The 24,404-nt window shown below is 36.7% G+C and overlaps 1 protein-coding gene across 1 annotated transcript in view; it reads right to left on the bottom strand.

The window, feature by feature from the left end:
• Nucleotides 1-24,404, bottom strand: part of furinb (furin (paired basic amino acid cleaving enzyme) b) — an 87,145-nt gene that overhangs the window by 10,763 nt on the left and 51,978 nt on the right. The window contains 6 exon segments of the mRNA XM_046860019.1: nt 5,540-5,752; nt 10,250-10,422; nt 12,024-12,112; nt 18,707-18,783; nt 19,036-19,164; nt 20,649-20,744. Of these exon segments, the coding sequence (XP_046715975.1) occupies nt 5,540-5,752; nt 10,250-10,422; nt 12,024-12,112; nt 18,707-18,783; nt 19,036-19,164; nt 20,649-20,744 (777 nt within the window).

The following is a 24,404-nucleotide window of genomic DNA, read 5'->3' as shown; positions in this document are numbered from 1 at the left end:
TAACAGATCAGGCTCTGTCTTTCAAAGATAAAAACAATATCAGTTCATTCTTGTCATATATTTTAGATTATTTGCTGTCAGCTTATATCATTAAGACAAATTATTCTGGGCTTTTGTAGAATGAAGTGCAACAGCACATAAAACACACTTAAAGGTATAAGAATTTTGAATGAGATTATTTATTCTATCATCCTTTTTTTTTTTTTATAAACAAAATGCCTTTTGAAGGAGGGGTTTTGCTCCACATCACTCATATTATTGTCTTCTTATTGTTATCAGTACAACCTTGTGATATAAAACATTCATTGCGCCACGATGACATGTTTATAATGTTGATAGATAAATTAGATATTGCCCTTACATGTCAGGAAATCAAGTAATGCTCAGTAATCACTAAAACTTGCCTGGAATAATAGTAGTAATTTAAGCACCACTGATATTAAATGTGTGATGTACCATCTCAGAACACCAAGGACAGAGTACTAGGAAAAACATGTGTGGTTCTGACACTGATATGCCTAAACTGTGTGTCTCATCCTTTTTCATATATTTCTGTGTATCAATCCTTAACTGCTTACACCTAATATACTGTAACATACTCTAACATGGTCCAGTACCACAAATGAACACACTAGTACAATGCCACTTCACTTCTGCACTGCAATTGGTCGAATTGGTGGTTTCCTTCCATTCCATTGACAAAGCAGACAAATTGAGCATAGCAAAATGTAAAGGATCGATAGTTAATAATGATATAAATGCACTTACATAATAAGCATACATTATAAAAAGGCAGATAAGTGATCCAAATTAATGAGTGTGGTACTTACTCTTTGCAAATATTCATAGCCACACATTAGCACTCACACACAAATGGACAAACACTCAAGCACACTCCCAAACAGCACTAAATAAATAGTGTTTATAAAACTCCATCCCCTTCAAACCCATCAGCCAGAATCTGGATTACCCCTGACACCTTAACAAAATGGAAGGGCCAAGGGGAAGAGCGAAATGCTATCAGTGTCAAAAGCGTGCACATAGGGACACACTCGACAATTTCAAATGAGCTGTTTGCGGACGACTGCTTCTCCTGTGCTGAGGACAAATGAGGCGAAAAAGAAGTAGAGAGAGAGAGAGAATAAAAACAAGAAATGCTCATCTCCGGAATCCACAATCATTCTCACTGGCACATATAATTACTGGCAAATCATAGAGAATTAGGCGATTGTCCCTGAGGCAGAAGAATATGGTGAGCACCTCAACAAGTAGCATGAAAGGTTTAAAAGGCTTATCAGACTACATTGTTGAAAGTGTAAAGCCGATCCACAAATGTAATGTGCGTTCATCTTAGGCTTAAAGGATTTAATTAACTTTAAAGGCTGTGTCTAAATTAGTTATAAGTGTGGTGGGACTGATGACACCAGTCACTTCTGGAAGGAAAAAAAACAGCTTACCAAATATATACATGTCATATATGCTCTGGTTTTACACACAGACCTTGTGTGCAGATCGTGGCTTCATTCGTTATCACTAACCTGATTCCACACAGTTATACACTGCCAGGGATGGGCAGTATTTATGATACAAATATGCATTTCAAATATAAAATAGGATTTTATCATTTGTATTTGATAAGGTTGAGGAAATTGGCTTTATATTATATTAGTGTTCAGTATTTTTGTAGTTTTAAAACACCCTAAAATACTTTGTAAGAAGTCTGCATGATGACATCAGAAAAATGCAGCCTCTGATTGGTGCCTACTTAGTAGTTTGCCCAGATTTGTTGAAATCAGAACAGAAAATTTATTCATATGGAAAAAGGTGGTGAAGGTATGAAACCTGCAGGCTGCCAGCTTTCAAATAGGTGTCCAATAGTTTATAAATAAATATTTGATTGCTGAATATTGTACCCTAATTGAAGTAGCTGTTTATTAGATCATGATTTTGCATACCATTGTATGAATGACTGACTGACACATAATATATTATTATATTTATAATTAACGATCAAATTAATAATTAGTTAGAAACTAGTTGCTATGATGCAAGTCATTAAGTCAGTGTTGCTGATGTAAAGTGACCAAACACCAAGTAACTAAAATAGGATATAATTTTGAGTCATTTGCAAACTGTTAAACATTAAACTGATGGTTACTTTAAAACTTAACTTCATCTGGGAGATCACAGGGAGAAATAAATGTGAATATTTAATCTGTTAACTGGTTGTATAAGTCAAATTTGATGCATAATTCCGCCAGAGAAAAGCTGTTGCTATCAAACACTGTTTACTTAATCAACAGAGTCAGTGTAATGATGAAGGCATCGACCAAATAGACCATTTGAAAAAAATTCCTGCTCTCTTTTAAAAGTATTTTTAGCATTTTTAAAATAAAAAAATACAGTAGTTTATGCTGATACATGGTGTAGCTGCTGTATTTTGTAGTTTATTTGTATACACATTTAAAGTTAAGGTATTTAGTATTTTATTTTAAAACACATTTTGATAAACTGTATCTTTCCCCAACCCTGTGCACTGCCTATGATTCACTACCCTTTTCTCAATTTTCTCTAGTGAATTTTTTAAACATGTAAAGCAAATATGTCCTGCCTGCAATGTTTCTACTACAATGCTGAACATGTTTCTGGGCACCTGACTTGTGGGAGTCTAATCCCCTAAGGCCATGAGATATTTTACTCTACGGCTTGCGAGAGCATGCAGGAATGCAGACATTGAAATCATTTCTCTCACCTCTTTTTCAACACAACATGTAGCAGCTGTTACCTATCCTCAGTGTGTAAAACAATAAAACACTCATTGTAACTATGCAAGAACGCCAGCATCTGTTCCTTTTTCAGACACCGAGATCTGCTTCGAGAACTGGCATCAACGAGCATGTAGGTGTGTGTTTGTATGAATGCATGTGTGGGCCTATACATTGTGTATATATAGACAAATGAAAGGCTAAAGACTTCATGACTAAATTCTTCAAGTGTATGGTAATTTACCTGTAAACAAACACACATTCTTAATAGAATAATAACCTGTGTGTCTGAGTGAATACAGTGGACACAATGATGTTGAGACATGGCCTCAAAAGCACTGTTTACAAGAATGAACGCTGCCTGTACTCATTTATATGTATGAGATTAAGTTTGCCTGTTGTGTGAATGCTATTAAACAAAAAAATTATTTTGAAGGTCAATTTATACTTGATCTATGAATACATGTGTGGGGTTGGTTTTGGCAGGTATTTTATAATACAAAAACATTCAAATAAATATGAATTAATCATATATTATAAAAATAATAAACACACACCAGCCACTTTAATAAGAACACAAGTAAAACATTTTTCAGCAAATCATACATTCAAGTGGCTCAATAGTGTTAGTAAATGTTCAAATCAGACATAAATAGAAAAAATTTGATCTTTGTGCTAGAGTGACTTTGGTATGTTAAAATACTACTATTGAGGTATAAAGACGGTCTCATGCCGCAGTATCTGAGTGAACTTCTGTAAAGTACCATTATGATCCCCCATGACTGCTTAGATCAAAAGGTGCAGGCTATTTTTTGGTACCTCAAATAATGAAGACTACAAAAGGTGGCAGATCTTTTCTCAGATTTTTATCTCTTACAAAGCCCACAGTTAGCCTTCCAATTAGTCAGACACAGCCTCCGTGTTCAAGTCGAGCCTGAAAACATATTTATTTAGTCAAGCTTTTTATTGGTAGGTTTTTTTAGGTAAAGGAGCAGATCTGGAGGGATCATGGATATAGAGTGTTCGGTGAACTGGGATATTTGTATGCTGTCGTCGCCTCACTCGCACGTGTTCACTCAGGTTTGTTGACGGTGATGTGGTGGGTCGTCTCTTATCCCTCGTGTCTGTGTTACCTTCTGGCTCTCCCTTTTAGTTATGCTGCCATAGCGAGTCCCCAACTGCACAGTGTCCTTAACTTTCATACAACACAAGGATACTTAATAATTCATATCCTTCTCTCTCTCTCTCTCTCTCTCTCTCTCTCTCTCTCTCTCTCTCTCTCTCTCGTTAAATATGTTCCTGAGGTACCAGTGACCAATATTCCTGCCCTTCTCCTCTGGTATGCCCGCTTCGTCCCGGCCTGCCTGTGGATGTTGTTCTCTTCGATGGAAGCCCACTCTGTGCAGCTGGGGATGTTTCGCAACAATGGTCTGTGGATCCATGAAATTATGAAGTAATTGGAGCTTTGAGGATGGATTTGGACTGTACTTAATGTCAACAGTGACTCAGAAATACGGTTTGCATTTGATCACCATCACTGCACACCACATTTAGCTGTAATAAATGCACATTCTGTGCCACCCAGATGAGGATGGGTTTCCTCTCGAGTCTGGTTCCTCTCAAGGTTTCTTCCTTATGCCATCTCAAGGAGTTTTTCATTGCAACAGCTACCCACTGGCTTGCTCATTAGAGACACACTTACACTTATAGAGAACAATCTTATTTATTCTTTCTTACCACATATCTGTGTAAACCTTCTTTGAAACAATGTTGATTGTTAAAAGTGCTATACAAATAAAACAAATTCAATTGAATTGAATATGGTTGGTTGTACAAAATTGATCTCCAGGGATTTTCACCCACAAAAAGCATGAGTTCTGTAGGCACAAATGCTATACTGATGAAAGAAGTCAGAAGAGATTTTCCAATCTTCAGATGTCCAGTTTGGGTGATCCTGTGCCCACTGTAGTTTCAGATTCCTGTTAATAGCTGACAGGAGAAGAACCCGATGTGGTCTTCTGCTTTTATAGTCCATCCCACTCAATGTTTGATGAGTTTCTGTAACTTTACTGTCAGTATAAACCAGTATGGATATTGCCCTCTGATCTGCTGGCAGAACTCATGCTCACTGGATGTCTATTTTGTTTGTTTTTTACACAATTTTGTGTAAAGTCTAGAGACTGTTATATGTGAAAATCTCCTCAAACTCCATTTGGCACCAACAAATATGCCATTGTCAAAGAAGATCACATTGTTCCCCATGCTGATGTTTGATGAAACATTAACTGAAGCTTTAAATTATTTATTCAATTTTTTTGTTGGCTGAAAAATGCACTGGTGTATTACTTTTACTGCAGTATATTTATACTGTATTTATAGTTTACACACTATTGCTAACCAAACAAGAAAATTATTTATTTATTGTAAACCATAGTTTACACATTACTATAAATTAAAGAAAAAACAATAACAAGCTGTTCCTTTATCTTTTTTTGCATTTAAGAACTTATTTATCCATTTACAAATTGGTTTTTACAATTAAATATTCCACAATAGATTTGGTGCCTGTACAACTGATTCAGTAAAACATACTGCTGTTAGATCTAGTTAGATTTCTTGTAATAATATAAAAAGTCAAACTATTCCATAATAGCATTTTAACAACGCTAATAATAAAATGTGACTTTTAGGTTTTAGTGTTTGGGTTTTAGCCGAGTGTAGCTTGAATTTTAGTTTCAGCCAAAACATGTATCATGAGTGTGTGCTATACTCACAATCTGTTTCTCATTGAGGTTACCACTGCTGTAGGTGGTAGCGAGTGTGGAGGAGCAGGCCTCGCTGTACCACGGCACATTGCCATACTGAGTCGTGCTGCTAATGGAAAGTGTGTAGATGCTGTTGGTGTAGCCATCACAGTTACAGCTGTCCTTTTCTCGACCACCATTCCCTGATGCCCACACAAAAATAGAGCCCAGGCCACCTCTCCCCTATTCAACACACACACACACACACACGCACACACACACACAAATCTTACTTTGTGTCACGATGGATTACACACAATTCTCAGATCTCCATGTACAGATGTGTGACAATAAAATAATATTTTAACATATAAACATCCAAGAATAGTCTCATCACCACTTTAACTGTACTAGAGGGAAACTATTGTTTTAACACATTATATTCATAAAAGCATTCAGTGAGCCCTCATGCACTGTTATCCTGGATGAGACCACTCTCATAACATAAATGTTTTATATCATAGGTTTCATAAAGGTGATCAGTCAGAATATCTTTTTCACAGCATTGATTTGCTATGAGGGTACTTCAAAGGGGAATCATATTATTCCAGGAAAATGTTCCCCAGAGCATATTCATATTTTCCCCCTCTATTCTGTCACTCATCTACATAAACTTTTCACTACCGTTATCTGGAGTTAAACTAATATTTCGTACAGTTCTGTGTTTAGAAAGATCACACATCATTTGCTTGTTAAATGCAGCACTGATCATTTTCTCAGTGTCACTCACTATGAATAGATTTGGTTGGGGTGCTGCAGCCCACACACACACACACACACACACACACACACACACACACACACACACACACACACACACACCTCCTGTGATTATGTACAAGATACAAATAGAGTGCAGTGCAAAACATCATGAATATCTTTTCATATCTCTTCTATCTGTAAATCTTCCATTTCATATAAATAATTTCACAAACACCTAAATAAAAAAATAAGTCACAGCTGTAATGTCATTCAAATTTATGTCACAGAAAACATTATTTTAAATAAAATGTTAAATAATAGAAAATTAGAAAAAGGCCATGGTGTGACCCTGGGGACTGAAAGACTTGTCTTTGCCTGAGAAAGAAAAATGTTCAGGTGAAATGAACAGAACAAGCAAAGGCATGAGGAAAAAGGAAGTAGTAAATCAACATAGAAAAATAAAATAAAAACTAATTCAGGTGAAATGAAAATGACCAATTTTCCACTTACACCAAAATATCCAAATCAGGATTGATTTCTGAAGTTTAATATTTCAATTTTGTAATGTTAGTAAATTAATAACTCTTTAATTAAACAAATGAGCATATTTAACTCATCCTACACGTTTTGTATTATTTAAGCAAGTAATACCATTCGCACATGATCGCAAGATATAAAACAATGGTATGCCTCAAACACAGAAAGCCCACAGTTTCTCAAAGAAATATCTATATAAAAAAAAAAGTTATACAGTAAAAAGTTGTACAATTCTCGAACATCATCCTGTTGGAAGCTGAGGAACTGGTACTAGAATGATGGGAAAAGAAGTTTGGAAAAATAACTGCTTCCGATATAAAGTGTCATCTTGTCATCATGGTGTGGACAAGTACAACTGCAATATATTTGATAATGTGACCACTAACTTAAGCAGCAGAATTAATTCCAAAGGTTTTTGGGTTACATTGTCGGTTCCAAATATCCAAATATCTTTGGGAGGCACATATCACTACATTGGGACAATGACATAAATACTCAAGAACTTTTTAAGCACAGAAATGAAATGTTCTGCAATGGGCATGTCAATCACCTGACTTGCATCCAACTGAGCTGCATTTCACTTGCTGAAGTCAAAACTGAAAGCAAAACATCCCCAGAACAACAGAAACTAGAGATAGATGCAGAGAAAGACCTGCTAGAACATCAGCAGGGAAGAAAACCATAATTCGGGCAGTCATTGACCACAAGGGATTTGCAAGCAAGTGCTAAAATGTTACTTTAATGACATGAGAGTTTGCTCTCGGCCGCTTAAGAAGTTTACAACGTTCTGTAATTTATATACCACTTACCTAATCTGGATGTAAATACCCTTAAAATAAGCTGACAGTCTGATATAATGTTCATTATTTAATGTAAACTACAACATACATTAGACCATTGTAGACAAATAAAATAAGAAGTTATCAATGCCCAAATATTTAGGGACCTAACTAAATAAAGGATTTAATGTCTACACAGAGATTTGAAAAGTATAACAGTTTGTTTTTATTATTAAATAGCATTAGCAAAGAATTCTGCCTATATGCAAGCTTTAAGAAAAGCCTCCTGGGTAAAGTTCCTGGGTGAAGATGCCAAGACTTCACCAAGACTAATTTTAACTTGAGATGCATTGATTAAAGAGGAAAAACAAAGCGAAATAGACTGCAAACTGTGCTCTGCAAAAAGGATGTACTACAGCATCTTCCTATAATACAAGTAACCCGATAAAACAATTTAAACATAGAGCCCAGCATGTTTATTACTATCAGGTAATGTTGGCTACCCCAGCAAAAATGTTTACCTACAATTCGAGATAAGTGAATATAGAAATAATTACACAGTATGTTGTTGACAATCTACCATTGGTCCTCGAGAACGAGGGATTCCGATGCAAACACAAAATCACACTTACAGCTGCATAAGTAGTTTTACCAAATTTGTTCCTATATAAATAGCATGCTACACTTCAGCTTTAATCAGATAATTAATGATATTTTGTAAACAATAAGCTCAGAAGCCTAAGTGCAGTAATCAGGGCTGCATCAATTGATTATTTTAGTAATCGAATATTCTACCGATTATTCCATCAATTTATTAGATAAGACGTACGTTTTCTCTATCAAAGAGCAATACTAAATGTAAATGAGAAAATAAGATGGGTCTCTTAAAATAAACAAGTAATTTGTTTCCTTTTTAGAAAACTAAAATTTTTTATTGCTGAAATTGCAAACAGGAATATCTGTAAAAAACAAATCCATTTGATGCATTTAATTGCCATAATTACATCAAAATGCAAATTCAAATATATAAATAAAAAAAATCATAAGTTAAAGAAAAAAAAAAAGGGAAAAAAAAATTATATATATATATATATATATATATATATATATATATATATATATATATATATATATAAATTCCAAATGGCAAAAAGAAGGGGTAAATGCACTGTACGGTGTTTTCTTTATGTTTTAGTTTAAAATTATCACATACTTTGGGTACTTTCCATTGTGTACTTTGACCTGAATCCTCACCTCGTCCCTCGCTGTTTACTCCCCGTTCCTCCATTTTTCATTTTACAGTGTTGTATGGAATTCTGTTTCCGCCACATTAAAAAAGTTTGTTGAATACTGACGTTTTTCTCACAATTCTGACTTATTTTTCTTGCAATTGCAACTTTATTTCTCGTATACATCCAACATTTCTGCTGCATCCACCGGTAACCATGCTGTCGGCCTGAAGTTTGAAGCTGTTGGTGTATGAATGAGGCTCCTCTGCTTCATCTGTCTTGTTCCGTCTCCTCCAGAGCTGATTGTTAGACAGAGTTCTCTCCAGGGATCAGCGGCTCAGTTTGATACCATGCGATTCTACTGATTGTAGACTATTTCATTTTCAATGTGTACTGGCACTACAGAGAGGGTGACGCTGCCCGATTGGTTAAAAAAGTCGGAATTGCCAAAAATAAAAGTCGGATTTTCAAGAAATAAAAATCAGCAAACTTTGCATCCATAGTGTTTATCTGTCTAGAGGGCTCCAGTCTCCATGTGTAGTTAAATGGACTAAATAATTAGCCTCGATGCATTTTTGTATTAAAAATACTTGAGTTACTCAAGGAATCGTTTAAGCCCAAGCAATAATACACACTTTTGTGCTTTGCATGGTTTTGTGCAGCATCAGAAATAATTAAAATTTGAACTTCAGTTGTATGGTGTATAGAATTATTTGCTATAGAACAATCAACATACAGACAAAGTTGCTTGTTAAATCTATACCACTGACTATACAGTTCATTCATCAAGGATGGAAATAATCACATATCACAGTTAGCTTGTTAGCTTGTGTTTAACAAAAGACAAGCACTGAGGTGTAAAAGGAGGTGTCCAACTGTCATATAACCATTATAAGGGAAGTTAAAAGCAGCTTTAGTGGTATAGTTTGCATGACTAGTTTCAACAATACAACTTGTTGGCCATATTTGCCTTTTGTGCCAGTTACACATCTTGGCTGAATGTCAATAAATCTTTGGCTAAATTACTTCTTAAAAAAACACGAAATAAAAAATTGAGCCACACAGCACTTTGAACAGAGTACTGTGTTGTTTACATATGTGTGAATTAACTTCAACAGTTTGAAAGAATACAAGTGGTGTGTCTGCTCTGTAAAAACAAACTCACAAAAAAGCACATTTTCTATCATCAAAGATCTCAGAAATCCCTGTAGATATGACAGACCTGCCTGAGCTCTGTGACAATAGGCTTCTTTAAATGCTCTTGTCCTGAGCTGCATCAAAACATTTACCCGATTTGTAACAGCTGAGTGTCAGCACACTCAGTTCCTGATACAAATAAAGAACTGAAATGTGAGGTAACAGAGCCAAGGAATGTTCTGTATGCCGATTCCAGTGTAGCTTAACCAGCTTGACCTGCAATTCTACAGACTGACCTCAGTGACCCCTTGCAGAAATGCCTCCTTGGCAAGCTTGGCAGGGCCATCCACAGTCTTCCCATCATCCTCTGGGCCCCAGCTGGCACTGTAAATATGGATGTGCTGGTTGTTGATGCTTAGAGACTGAGCCTCCACCACATCTGTCACCTCGCCATCCAACATACGCACACCTGCCAAGAAAGAAGAGCTCACAATTACTATACAGTACACACACACACCCATACACAGACACCAGAGAGAGAGAGAGAGAGAGAGAGAGAGAGAGAGAGAGCGAGAAAGCCAGAGAGAGAGGGTGAGCGGAACAGAGAAAGAGAGCAACAATGTAAGTACACGTCCGTGAATATAAACCATTTGTGTTTATATAGTATATATTTGCCTGTTTTTTCCATGCAATATGTTTCATTAAAGCTTTACTAACATGTTACAGAAAGACTTTTTTAAGTAAAATGCTGAATAAAACAGAAGTTAGGTACATTTCTATCCTAGGTATATAGGATGGCTTTTGCCCTGAGGCTATGATGGCTCAGTGGTTAAAATTTCAGTCCACTTTTCAAAAGTCCAAATCACAGCATTGCAATGCTGCCACCGAACCCTTGAGCAAGCCCTTTTAGACCTTCCTTTGCTCAACTCAATTGTAAATCACTTTGCATAAAAGCATCTGCCTAATAAGTACATGTAAATGCACTGTCTCCTCTGTTGACACAAGCCATTTGTAGGCGTATGTGAGCTAATGTATGCAGAAGAGGAAAGCTAGTGCTTTCTCCTCTGACTGTGTTCAGCTCCCCCCCCTCTGACATTGCAGGAACAGCATTTTGAAAAGTCGCTGTGGCTGGCTTCATGTGACTCGTAGAAGTGTGTGCCAGTCCTCACACTCCACTGCTAGGAGCCGTTGAGTAAAAGGGAAGACACAATAGAGGGAAATGGCAGTGCTTAAAGCTGCTGAGAAAAATGAAGTAAAAGTACAAAAAAAAAATTAATCAACGAAAGAATGGAAGTAATACAATGATTCAAGTTCAGAAGAAGAGAATAGAGAGAATAGAGAGAGAGAGAGCAAGAGAGAGAGAGAGAGAGAGAGAGAGAGAGAGATAACAAAAGATAGTAGGGAAGTAAAAAAACTGATGAATAGGTGTCCGTCAGGATCACACAGAGTTTCCTCTCCGCTGAAATGAGTATGCTGGCAGTAACTTTGCAGTTAAAATCATGGTAATGAAGAGAAGCGAGAGTGAATGGAAGCCGGCTACCCTGGTGTCACACAAGTTGAGGCACTAATGCACTCAGTCGCCCTTTTTTCAAACATAAATGCACTGTGACTGGCAAATATTGCAGCATCTACTCTCTTTCCCTTTATATATGCAGATGCCTGGTGACACACACAATAACACACATGCACACAAAGCATTGCCTTCTCTGCCTGAATGCATCTAAGCAAGGTTTAAAAAACACATTTATAAATGTCCAAAATGATATCATTAAAATGATAGGCAGAGAATTCTGGTCTAGCAGCTGCCCATGTTGTCTGTGACTGGAATACAAAACTACATATCCACTGCTGATATTGATAAACCACTATGATGATTCAGATTTGAGTTAGTACAGGTATCTCTGGGTAATTGAGATAGATCGCCTAGAACAAATGCACAGAAGGCAAATCAATAACTATGATCTGATGTGTCAGATTTAAGAATTATCAGTTGGCAGAAAACTAGTCAGGCTCCAACAGTATATTAAATTAGTTAATTATCCATTTCAACTCCCAAATCACATGACTCACCTCCAATTTTGGCATTGTAGGCTACACCCACTCCACATACACCATTGTTAGCTGCCGCAGCCACCTCTCCAGCACAGCGAGTTCCATGTCTAAAGAGGGAGAGTGAGAGATAGAGAGCAGTCTCTTAAGTATTAATACATTTTGATATATCTTTGAATACCTACTAGGTATTCAAGACACACTAACAGACCTTTCATCTACACCCAAAACAATCTTATTGAAATTTAATTCCAATCTATAATCTAACTAACAAATGCTAAGGCATGACAAAAAACATAATCCAATAAAAAAAACATTAGCATCCTATTGCATGAGTCAGACTGGAAGCCCCATAAAACATGACTTGTGCTTGATATTTCTTTTTTTTTTTTTTCTGTCCCTGTTCCCATAGCAATAGAGTTGCATCTGCAGCAGGGCGGGGCAAGGGGAGGGGTGTTGGGAGTGTAGCATCTGGGTCTGGCTGTAGAGCTCTCATGCGGCAAAATTTCAACATCTGGAGAGAAATGTTTAGCTGAAATAAAGGTTCTTCTGCAAGTGTGGTCTCTATGTGACTGCCAAAAACAGCCACTTGTCACCCCACTTCAGTGACGATTTCATTCTGTGCGCTATCACACTTGCCTACGCACACACAAACACCCATATGCCAAAAAGAAATGTATATCTCTCTAGCACATCCAATTGATCCTTTAATTTCACAGAAATTAGTAGAAGGCCTAGGCCTATCTTCTACTCTTGGCAGGCTAAGAATAGTAATTAATTTTTTATATAATAATAATAATAATAATAATAATAATAATAATAATAATAGAATAAGTGAAATAGGCTGAACAGGTCACCTTTCCTTCCAAAAACAAGCTACAGTGAATGATTTGCACAAGATGACTTTTAGAAATTAATTTATATTAAATTCATATTTCAAAAACATTCATACAAAAATTCATATTTCATTGGAAGAAATAATAAGCTGCATTGACTTTTTGTTGATTTTAGTTGAAAGTGAATGCATTCATATTAGCAACAACTGAAACTGCTGCATTTACCTAATCCGGGAAAACTTGGATCTTCAATTCAAATATTTATTCCACTAAATTTATATTTTATGGATCCATTTATCTCAAGCTATGAATATTTCAAGCACTTTCCTTACTGACACTGCATTTTATTAGGGCAAGTACTCACAAAAGTACACATATCTTAGTAATACTCGTCTAGCATAATGTTGTATCAAATCTTGCATTGCTGAGGGAAGAAACTTGTCAGGTCTCATGAAACAAAGATGTGGTTCTTACACTGTGTAATAGATGACAGTTATCATGACAAATGGCCAGCGCAGTAAAATGGCTCATGAATAAGAAATGCTGTGCTCATGTCAGCTCATAATACAAGTCTTTCACAGCATAAGCCTTAATCTATAGTGAGGTCTGTCCATCATCACATTCAGAAAAGTATGGTTTCACTCGAGATCTTTTACAATGCCCTCCAGAATTATTGGCACCCTTCATGACAATCAATAGAAATTATGCAATAAGTGATATGCTGCCCACAACCCTACAGGGACATAGGGAAATATATAGGTATTGAATAGTTTATGAATTACTGTATACAAACATAAAAATGATTATGTTGTACATTGTTTTCTACAAAATCACTGGCTTCATTCTTGTCACCCTTCTATTCAATATTTTGTCACACATGCCATGGGGAGGTTAGCAATATTGAGTCTCTTCCTGTTTTTTCCGGCAATTTTTAGAGGGTCTCCTTTATGATTTAGGCTTTTGCATGTGGACTTTACTCTACAGGTCAGACCACAGAGCAGTTGGATTTAAAATAGTAAACTGCAAAGGTCATGAAAAACAGTTTTTTTTTTCATTTCTATGTTGCTGTGGAAATATTTTTGGTTTAAGCCTTGAACTCCAAACAAAAGCTAACAGGTTTTGAACTGAAATATCCTGATATCTTCATGAGCCTCTGTATTATCAGGTGCAAAACAACCCAAAAGCATCACAGAGCCACCTTCATATTTTCCAAGGGGGTATCAGGTGCATTCCTAGTAAGCAGTTAGCTTTTGTCTATTTAGCTGATGGTGTGCGGTACTGAAAAATTTGATTCTGGTCTCATCTGACCACAGCACATGATGCCAGTTTTAGCTGTAACGACACTTGGTAAATTGAAGGTTTTTTTTCCTGAAATGCGCCCAGAAAAAGATTTTTTCTGCAAAGCTTTAAAAGCAATTTGAATGTTTTCTTTTTTTTGGAGAGGATTTCTTTTGAAAGAAAATACATATTTATGAAATGTACGCATATATGCCCACACTCACCATCCACTTTACAGCTATAGACCTGCTCAATTATGTTGATACTAAATCATTCAATCAATGTTGAAACAGCAAACTGCATAAAATTATGCAGATACAGGTCAAATTCTTCGGTTAATGTTCACATTAAAATGGTAAAAAGGTTATCTTTGTAACTTTGTTGGTACCCAATGAAGAGGTTTGTGTATTTTTTCTTTTTTATACACCATTAATCTCCTGGGATTTTTACACAATTCTGTAGAATTTACACAGAACATTGGGGAAAAATACGAAAAATAAAACAAACCCAACACAAAAATAAACCAAACAAAACAAAACCCCTATCCTTCTGCAGGCTGAAACCCCTTGTTGATAAAAAAGGTCAGAGAACAGACCAGACTGGTTTTCCCAACTGTGAAAAAGCATTTCGGAACACACAACACATTAAACCTTGAGGTGGTTGGAATACAACAGCAGAAGGCATCAGTTTCCACTTCTTATAAGGTTCGAACAATTCTGGTGGCCACTGTATCTGGAGACACACACTGGAAAGCCTACACAAAGTAAACATTCATACCGTTCTTGCTAGTGAGCAATGATTATTTCTCATAATTCTGTACTGTTGCAAGTGACTGATGTCAGTCATGGGGATTCAAATCTACCAACTAAGGCACAAAATGAACTGCTTTTGCTCACAGATTTATGACTTTTCTCTGCAGGCAGCAATACTAACAGCTGAAATATTGTGCCATGTTCCAGACAATAACACAATAAAAAAACCCTTTGAAAGAAGTTAATATATATAGAGGCCAGCCCACTGGCAGGCTTTCAAATATAAAAGTTATCAACCAATCATTTACTCGTAGGTATGGACAGCTCTGTGTTATGTCAAATTCTAACAGCTTCAGTGCTTTCATCTTAACCATGATGGATGGTGAGGGCTTACTCGCTAACGCTATCTAATCACCATCGAGTTAGGATTGATGCTTTCAGTTTTTTTTTTAACCATAACTAAATCTTCTGCTCTGGCAGCTCGCTGCCACTTTCAAGTATCCTTTGTATCATTTCACACACTGTGGCTGATAAACGCAGAATTGCAGTACCCTTGACACATCCTCCTATCACATAACAGATAAAGCTAGCGAGTCTCCTACGCATTCAGCTAGCAGCTTTGCTCTATGAGGCGCCAAATAGCACTAGTGGGCAGTGAAAAGACACACATCACTGACACTTAATAACAATAAACACGATCAGTCATGGACAAAAAGTGGAACAAGGATCATCTGTCTCATATTCGGAATGATCTTAAAGATAGCACCTTCAGGCTATACAGGAAGAACAGTAAAGCAAGACCAAATCAATCATCCATCTCTTCAGTTTCAGGTATAAAAACATATTTGAAGAACAAAGATGAGAAGTGGCTGACTGCAGTGGCCATGCTAGCCTATTGTCCCTGAGCCAGACAACAAAAAATGAATTGTGAGAAATCAATGTTAATACACATCAGCAGCAGCACAAAAAATTATTCTTTTTGTTTCTTATATATATATATATATATATATATATATATATATATATATATATATATATATATATATATACACATACACACACACACACACAAAACAATTGTACAAAGTTATTGCAAAAAACAAGTTGCAAACTTGATGTGAACTTAATGTGAACGCGAGTGCTACAGTCTAGCCATGTGTTTAGAGCAGCGTGGTATCTTTGTGCAGCTATTCAATGGAGCCGGATTACGTTCCGACTTACGGGATTAGTGCATTTTCCAGGCGGCTAAATTCAACCCTCAAGATTTAAAATTCTATATAATTTACATGAAAGAAAGTGAAAGTGTCAGTAAGAAAAAGAAGAAAAGAAAGAGAGAAAAGAAATCCTGCATCCAACACTCAAACTAGGACAGATGTTTACTCATGTTCTGTGTTTTCCAGAACTGAGACCTGTTTCCTTCCACTACAAACACGGTCATGGTTTAATTCCAAATACATGCTTCCCTCTTCTGAATTCAGAGGCTTCTGGCTGAGGAGGCAGCTTTCCCTGACTCGCTTAAGTGCTGCCTGTGGCGACTGTCATGGCAGATTGAAGGGATTGGTTTGTGTTACATGATGCATGAATATAAATGGAATGATACAACTCCTTAGTCAAAATATTTTTTATACAAACATCTGAATGAGACCGAACTGTACATTTGCCAGTCTTGCCCTGGGAGATTAGCTAATGGAGAATACACTCTAATTTATACAGCACTGAGAAGTTTCAGAGCAGGGATGGCTTGCTTAATAGGCAGATTCTAGTGAAGAAGCTGAAGTTTTATGGCTGGCGTGATACAGAACTCGAAGGGTATACAACCGAAGCATGCAGATTAAGAGACACATAAGCTTTGCAGAGTCTATCCCTAAAACATCTCTGATTTCTTGCGGCTTTGGTATTCACGTTGCATTATGCAGAAGGAAACAAGGCAGAACAAGCGCAGGTAGGATGAAGCCTGGGATTAAACATCAATATATAAACATAGAATTCAATAAGCTTTTTGGTGAAATAAAAGGGCAAATGAATAGTAAAGTTGCCTTAGATATGCCCTGAAATATGCGCATAGTGTTAGAAAAGAAAGCATTGTGTTAGAAAATAAACTATCTGTCATAACACGTGGCTCCAGTCTCTTTAACATAGTCTACTTATAGATATTTATGTATTCTTATTTGAAAGTGAGCACATTCGTCACAGTGGGAGTGGCGGCTCACAGGGAAATAATAGCGATCCTCCATTAGTCCTCCGTTTTGCCTATGCAGCTATGTTGAAGAGCTGCGCAACTTCACTTCTATTGACAAAAACACAATTTTTCCTCTCATTTCATGGGCTTGAATCGATTCACTAGAGTGTAATCATCTTGACAGCTTAAGGGTGTGTGTGGTGCATTGTTTCCTGAGGTCTTTTTCAAAGCTGGTGAGCTGTGGTACAGACATAGGCATAGCAAAAGCTTGTTTATTTCTCTCTGTGTTTCTCATCTTGCATCACTGAGTGAAGACTGTATCTTCCTGACATGAGGAGCTTTTAACCACCTTTCACTGTCCATATGGTAAGAACAGAACAACCATATGAAATGCAAACATACAAATTTTTTGTCTTACTATCGTTTTTGCTCTCTCTCTCTCATACAGGCACACGCACACAGAAACCAAGCATACCAACTGGGCTGGAAACCATGAGAGACCACATGTGTGTGTATATGTTTGTGTGTGCGCGTGTGTGTGTGTGCGTGCGCGTGCACGCGTGTATTTTAACAAACTCATTATAGGCGTACTTGGCTTCTTTTCTGCTTCGATCCAGTGTTGAATTTAAAATAAGAATAAAGAGAGTGAGGCAATGCCTGAAAAGCAGCTTTGGCATACAGCCCAGAAAACCTGGAACTTGAGGCAAATCCCCCAACATTTCTGTCAGGGTCTGTGCCTGAGACAAACTTATGGCTGTGCTGAGTGCATCAAGAGTAGTGTTCCCTTGGGTGCACCAGCTTTTATCACAGTTTAACTAGTGGATTTTAATTTACATGTTCTATAAGAATGAGAAATCGAAACAGCGTAAACAAAAAAAAATCTTTAGCACCTAGAATTTAACCTCAATGGATTTACAGACAGACACAAAGAAAGTGCAGCTTTGAAGGAGAAAACAAAGATAAGGGGGGAAAAGGGGAAAAGGAAAAACAAAGAACACAGTCATATCAATAAAAAGATATCTTTGAGAAATTTTTTGAGGTTAGAAAAGAAAAGATCTTTAAAACCCAGCAGAAATAGTTTTGAAACATAATAGTAATAAAGGCACACACAAGGAAAATTTGCAGGTATCTCAGCAGGTAAAATGAAATGTTGGTGAAAGAGGGATTGAAGATACAGAATAAAAAATTAAGAAAGAGAGAAAGAAAAAAGCACTGCTACAGGTTCCTGACTCTCAATGCTTAAAGAAAGGAGGTAGTGAAGGGAAACAGCTGGAGAAAATGATGAAAAAGTCAGAAAGTGAGGTAAACACAGGAAAGGACATTCTCTCCTTAGGGGAGTTAACAGCGTGTCTCTGAATCAGGGTTGTAAGATTTCGATCTGAATTTTTCATGAAGGCACCATATTGATTGAGGTGCTTTGTATGTTTCACACACTATAAAGAAAGGCATATAATGAAAAATGTCCCAGGGGTTTGTGGTTTTAAAAAAATAAACAAACAAGCTGAAGCTCCACTTGAATTACTACTTTTTCTAAATACAAGAAAGTCAGATGATGTTTGAGTTTGGCACTATATTGCATGATATATATTTGGCCTTGCAACCCCTACAAATATACTCCAACTACTCCAGACAGAAAGAGAAATCTAAAGTCTGCCATACCTGTTGTCATTCAGTTGTGTGTATCTGGGCTGTGGGTCAGAATCTCTATCATTTACATCATAACTCGCATCTGGATCCTGAAGAGAAAGGTGCAATTCACTGACTAGGAATGCAGCAGTTCCCATTACATTGCTGCCATTCCACAGATATAACCCCAGAACTTAGGAATTTAAAGAAAGGCGTGCTAAAAAGAACAGAAATATCTTCCTAGAGAAACAGTTTCCTTTAAAAAATGAGGTCTGTAACTTTTGTAAAACTATTCACAAATTTATACTAACCACAGTAATACATTAATTTTAAGATTTTGATCATATGAGAAAAATACTCACATAATTCAGCACCAGGTCTGGGTGATCTTTCTCAATGCCATCGTCAAGGATGGTAATGACGACTCCCCTCCCTGTAAAGCCTTGAGCCCAGGCTTCTTTTACCTGCAGGTCTCGCCGGCTGGGGTTGTACTGTCAAATAAATGGTAGACTTTAGTCTACATCTCAGACTAGCAAGAGTAAAGAATGGATACTCGGTATATTTAACATGAAAGATTAAACTGTAATATTGCTTCTCTCTGGAGTTGCACACTGGATCATATCTCAACCAATTGTTGAAAAGTCCAGACGGGAAAATTGAACCTCAGTGACAGAAATGGGTCTAGATAATGAACATAAAATATGTTCAGGAGTGTGCATCAAATGAACACATACTGACATTTGTGACGGTTAAGTAGTTTTTTTAATGGCTTTAATGCCTTTTTAATGCGATTTTCTTCAACATGTCATGCTCTTTTGATTTCTGCCATGTCATTGCTCAACTGTCCATTGTTTGGCAGATTGAAGTATTATCAATTCGCTTCTTGTTTTTAAACAAGTTGCAGCTGAATACATTCAAAATATGAATACAATTACATCTATTATTGAAATAGTCTTACACACTCATTTATAATACTGCATTAAAAGATTTTTAACTAAAATCAATAGCAAAAAAATTCACAACGCCTCAATCTGTCATAACCGCCCTTAAATATGAATTCACAGACACTCACACACAAACACCAGGAGTGCTTGGTTGAAATGCAGTACAGCAAAGTGACAAATAACAACAGAAATAGAAATTTTATAAAGTGCCAGAAGACACACACTGAGCTTCAGTAGACCATTTCCCCACACAGCGGGTGTCAGCAGGGAGAGCCACTTTGGTGCAGGAAGGCATATGCACATACTCAACCAGGGAAACAGTATACTGAGTCAGCCAAACCACACACCCATGCATGTGCGCACACAATAAATATGGCAAACCTGATAGGAGACCACAAGCTTCATTCTGCATCTCTCTAATTTCATTCTTTAATTGAAAACTATCATGAACTTTTAACAATATTTGTATTATATATATACACAGTAATCTATTATTCTACAAAAGTGCTCATTCCATTATCACCAACTTTTAAAACAGCTCTGCATTTAATTTTTAAATGCAAATTGATTTGGACTGAAATTCTATTCCTTGTACAGGATCTGTATCCCATCATGCAGTTTTCCTCTCCATAAGTGTGCCCACCCATGCTCTTACTTTTCCCCTTAATTGACTAATTGTTTTTTAAAGATGAGCATCATTTAGTGATTATTTTTAAAAACACAACGTTAAAGTTGGTAAATGGCCTCTATCACTCTATTGACTGCATTATGTGACTAAAAAATTTGACTACAAACAGTGATTTGAGGAGTTTAATAAAGGCAAGTAAATGCAATGAATGCAGGGGGTGGTATTCTATTTACAAATTCGTTAAATGATACAAAACAGTGTTAATTGCAAATACAATAACAAAAGCCATTGGCAGTCTTTTTAATCTGAGCAACAGCAGTTTAACAAAAAAAAAGAATTAATTAGCATTGATTGATTGCAGATGACTGAAGAGCAGACTCCTGAGTAAAGTGCATTCACTTACTAGGTACCACTGCTGGGTGAACTTTGGGTCTGTAGGCTCACTGTAAATATCCCTTTTCCTCCTCTGCTGGGCAACCTGCTGTTCTGCCCAAACCACCTAAAAAGAGATCAAAGTTACACACAAACTTACACACATGTATAGCAAAAGGTTCAAACATGGAACACCTGCAGTGCTTTGAAACCAACACACTAAAAATGTTCACACACTAAACACCTACAGTGCCTTGAATCCTTCATTTTCCTTTACCTCTGCATTTACATCTCAAGCATGTAATTCCCTTCAGACCATTAAATCAGAATAGTAAATGCCCTCTTTCTGCAGTAGAGTTCAAACTCATTTGACACACTTGATTTAATCTGACAGCTCCACTGTGTGTATATGTGTGTGTGTGTGTGTGTGTGTGTGTGTGTACATCTAGTTTGACCAAGTCTCTGAGAACTTACCACTACATGCGAGTTTTGCGATTAGCTGAGAAAGCATTAGTGTAAACCAGAGGATTTAAAACAGCAGAGGGGATGTCTTTGAAAGAGGACACAAGCCCCCCCCTATATCTACAAGCACACAACAAACGCTAAGAACCAAAAATATTTTCAGCAGGACACATTTCCCAGTCCTGCTGCTCTTTAATTTGCGCTTCTGTTCGAGCACAAAGAGCAAAGAGACATGAAGTCTCAGCGCTTTTCCTTTTCTAAGGTGCTTTATCTTTCCTGGCCTTTTGTCTGTCACACTGTGTCTTGCTTTAACTCTATGCTGCCCGTGTTTCACAACCTTCCACACATTCCTCAACGTTTATCTGCCTTTTCCATATTTTGTAGTGTCACAGCAAAATAAATTACCTGCACAGACTTAATTGGGATTAGATTTTTTTTTCACAATATTATAATGTGCAAAATGTATAATTTTATCGTGACAGAAGGTTACATGAAAAAAAGCATACATTTGTTGATTGCATATGTATGCACACTCTGGGTCATTATTTAGAGGGACCACCTGCAGTGATTTCAGCTGCAAGTCTTCTGCCATATGTCCCATATCAGCTTTGCACATCTGGATCCTCATATTTTTGCTTATCCTCTTGACAAAATTGCTTAACTTCTGTCAGATTGAAAATAGAACATTGGAGTACAGCAGGTTTTTAGTCTTTCAGCAGAGTCGCAATCAGATTGAGGTTAAAGCATTGAATAGGCAATTTTAATCCATGCAGGTTTCAACCACTCCAGTGTAGCTTGGCATTATGATTAGAATCATAGTCATGTTCAAAGGTTCCCCAGTCTCATCTTGCCAAAAATAACAGGTTTTACAATGTATTTGTACCAGACTCCCAGTTGCAGCTCTTAAAAAGAATTTCCACAACAAAGCTATCACCCACATGCTTCACTGTGGAGACAGTGATCTCAATGTTGGGGTTTTGGCAAATTTAGAACTTTGTGCCAAAGTGTTTAATTTTGGTCTCATTAAACCAGAAAAAATTTTCTTCTATTACATAATTCCCAGTTTTGTAAAATGTCCAGGCTCTAAATGTACAATGAACAGCTTCTTCCATCTAAACTGTTGATAAACGCTCGGTTTTTGTGTTGCTTCTCTGACTAATGGCATCCTCATCTTGTTTCTGACTTTTGAAGGACAGTCTCCTTTTTGCATTCACACATATTATACCAAATTGTTTTTTTTGTAGTGGCCAAGTATATCTCCGAAACCGGAACCCTATTGAGCACCTGTGGGCCTCAAGCGGAAGGTAGAGAAGTGCCATGTGTCTAACATCCAGCAGCCCTGTGATGTCAATATGGAGGAGTGAAAGAGGATCCCAGAAACAACCTGTTGCAGCTCTGGTGAATTCCATGCCCAGGAGGATTAAGGCAGTGCTACATCACAATGGTGTTCAGACAAAATCTTGACACTTTGGACACGTTTGTCATGTTCATTTACGGTGTACTCACTTTTGTTGCCAGTTATTTAGACAATAATTGCTGTATGTTGAGTAATTTTTAGAGGACAATAAATCTGTTATACAAGCTGCACAGTGACTAAAAATATATCCAAGTTTCATTTCTATAGTATTGTCCCTTGAGAAGAATTATATATTATACTGTAGCGTAATACCAGTGAACTTCACTTCAGTGGCGAACACTTATGCAATGAGCAGTTCACAAAACTGCATAAATCTCAGAAACTGTGAGTTCATGCTAGCCTAAATATTAAAGGTAGATTGTACAGAGAACAGTGCCTTCATAATCACACATGCTTTAGATGCATAATTACATGGTGTAAAATGCTGACTGGAAGGTAGTAATTTATTAGTCAGTGGAGGCACCACACCAGCTACCACTATACAAATGGTAGGTTAGATTGAGCTGCCAGTGTCTCCATCTTAGAAAAGTGATCATTTGTGTGTGTGTGTGTGTGTGTGTGTGTGTGTGTGTAATTGAATTTGGAGTAGTGTTTAAAAAGTCTGATAGCAAAGAGTAAGCACAATGAAAGAATAAATAAAATATGAGGTTTTTATGGACACTTGACTTGTACTTCCAATCAATCTGCCTGGTACTAATTACTATGTGCTTTTGTGTGTGATTTCTGAAATTGTAAAAGCCAAAGGTTCTGCAATGATCACTAGAAATTCTAAAGGAAGCATTCGCCTATGCATTTGTGTTAAAATGACACACTGTTTTGAATATCCATCAACATATATAATGTAAAAAGCTATTATATTTGACCCTGGCCATACTTCAGCATTCATTACAAACAAAAGGACAAAAGTATCAGTAATAATGTATTCGACAAGATTTTCAAAGACTTGGCATTTAGAAAAAAGGGCATAAAACTAGCAGAAATTTGTTTTTCATCCGTTTTGTATCAAGATCACCTTTGCATTTCAACTTCATTTATAAAAAGAATAATACAGATATTTTGGACATTTCTTTATTTTTTTTTTAAATTTAAGTATAATGTTTACGCAAAGCATTTGGCACACAACCATGATGTTATGTCTAACAAGGCTCGTTCTACTCCTCAAAGCAGAACATTTTACACTTGCACTTTTAGATTTATGCATGGAATCAACAAACATCTGTCTCTTTTGTGTTGAAAGCACTCCGGGATTTCCAGTGGTAATGGATAATAAAGCTAGATGATGCTTTTGCACTAATGCTTAGAACAATTCTGTTTAAAGTTTACACAGAACAAGTTATCTGAATCAGACAAATTTTGTGTCATGCCCTGTAAGCTCAGTAACAATTTACAATTTACAATGGCTAATGCTCCTGCATGGAGCTTTTATTTCTGTTTCAAACGTCTGTAATGACAGATTGATATGTGTTGTCGCTGTAATCATGTAAAGTTAATTTACCCAGTGAGATATTTACTCCCACATTCTCAGTTAGAATGTTCACCATAAATTTGAATTAATGCAGAGTGTGAGCTGCTACAAAAGGACTACAGGCTAAAACAGTAAACTGACATTGAGTAAAGTTGTGCATTTCATTATCTCATTATTCCTCTATATTACATCTGTGAAATACATAAGAACGAGTGGAAATGATGACACTTCACTATCCCACAATAAGGATTTTGGTCTGTTTTTCACCTCTGCTGAAAGATAAATTTACACCTAAAGATATTCCGATATTAAAATTAGGCAGATGGCACGTCTCTACTTAAAAAGATTGTAAATATGCAAGGTGGCACTGCTGTTATGTTTTCTCGTTCATGACAACTTCCATCTGTATCAATGTATGAATATGAAAATGTCTATTTGGAATG

The sequence above is a fragment of the Silurus meridionalis genome, chromosome 10, assembly GCF_014805685.1.
Source record: "Silurus meridionalis isolate SWU-2019-XX chromosome 10, ASM1480568v1, whole genome shotgun sequence".
NCBI lineage: Eukaryota > Metazoa > Chordata > Actinopteri > Siluriformes > Siluridae > Silurus > Silurus meridionalis.
Note: the sequence above shows the minus strand (reverse complement) of the source record. Positions and strands in the feature narration are given on the sequence as shown.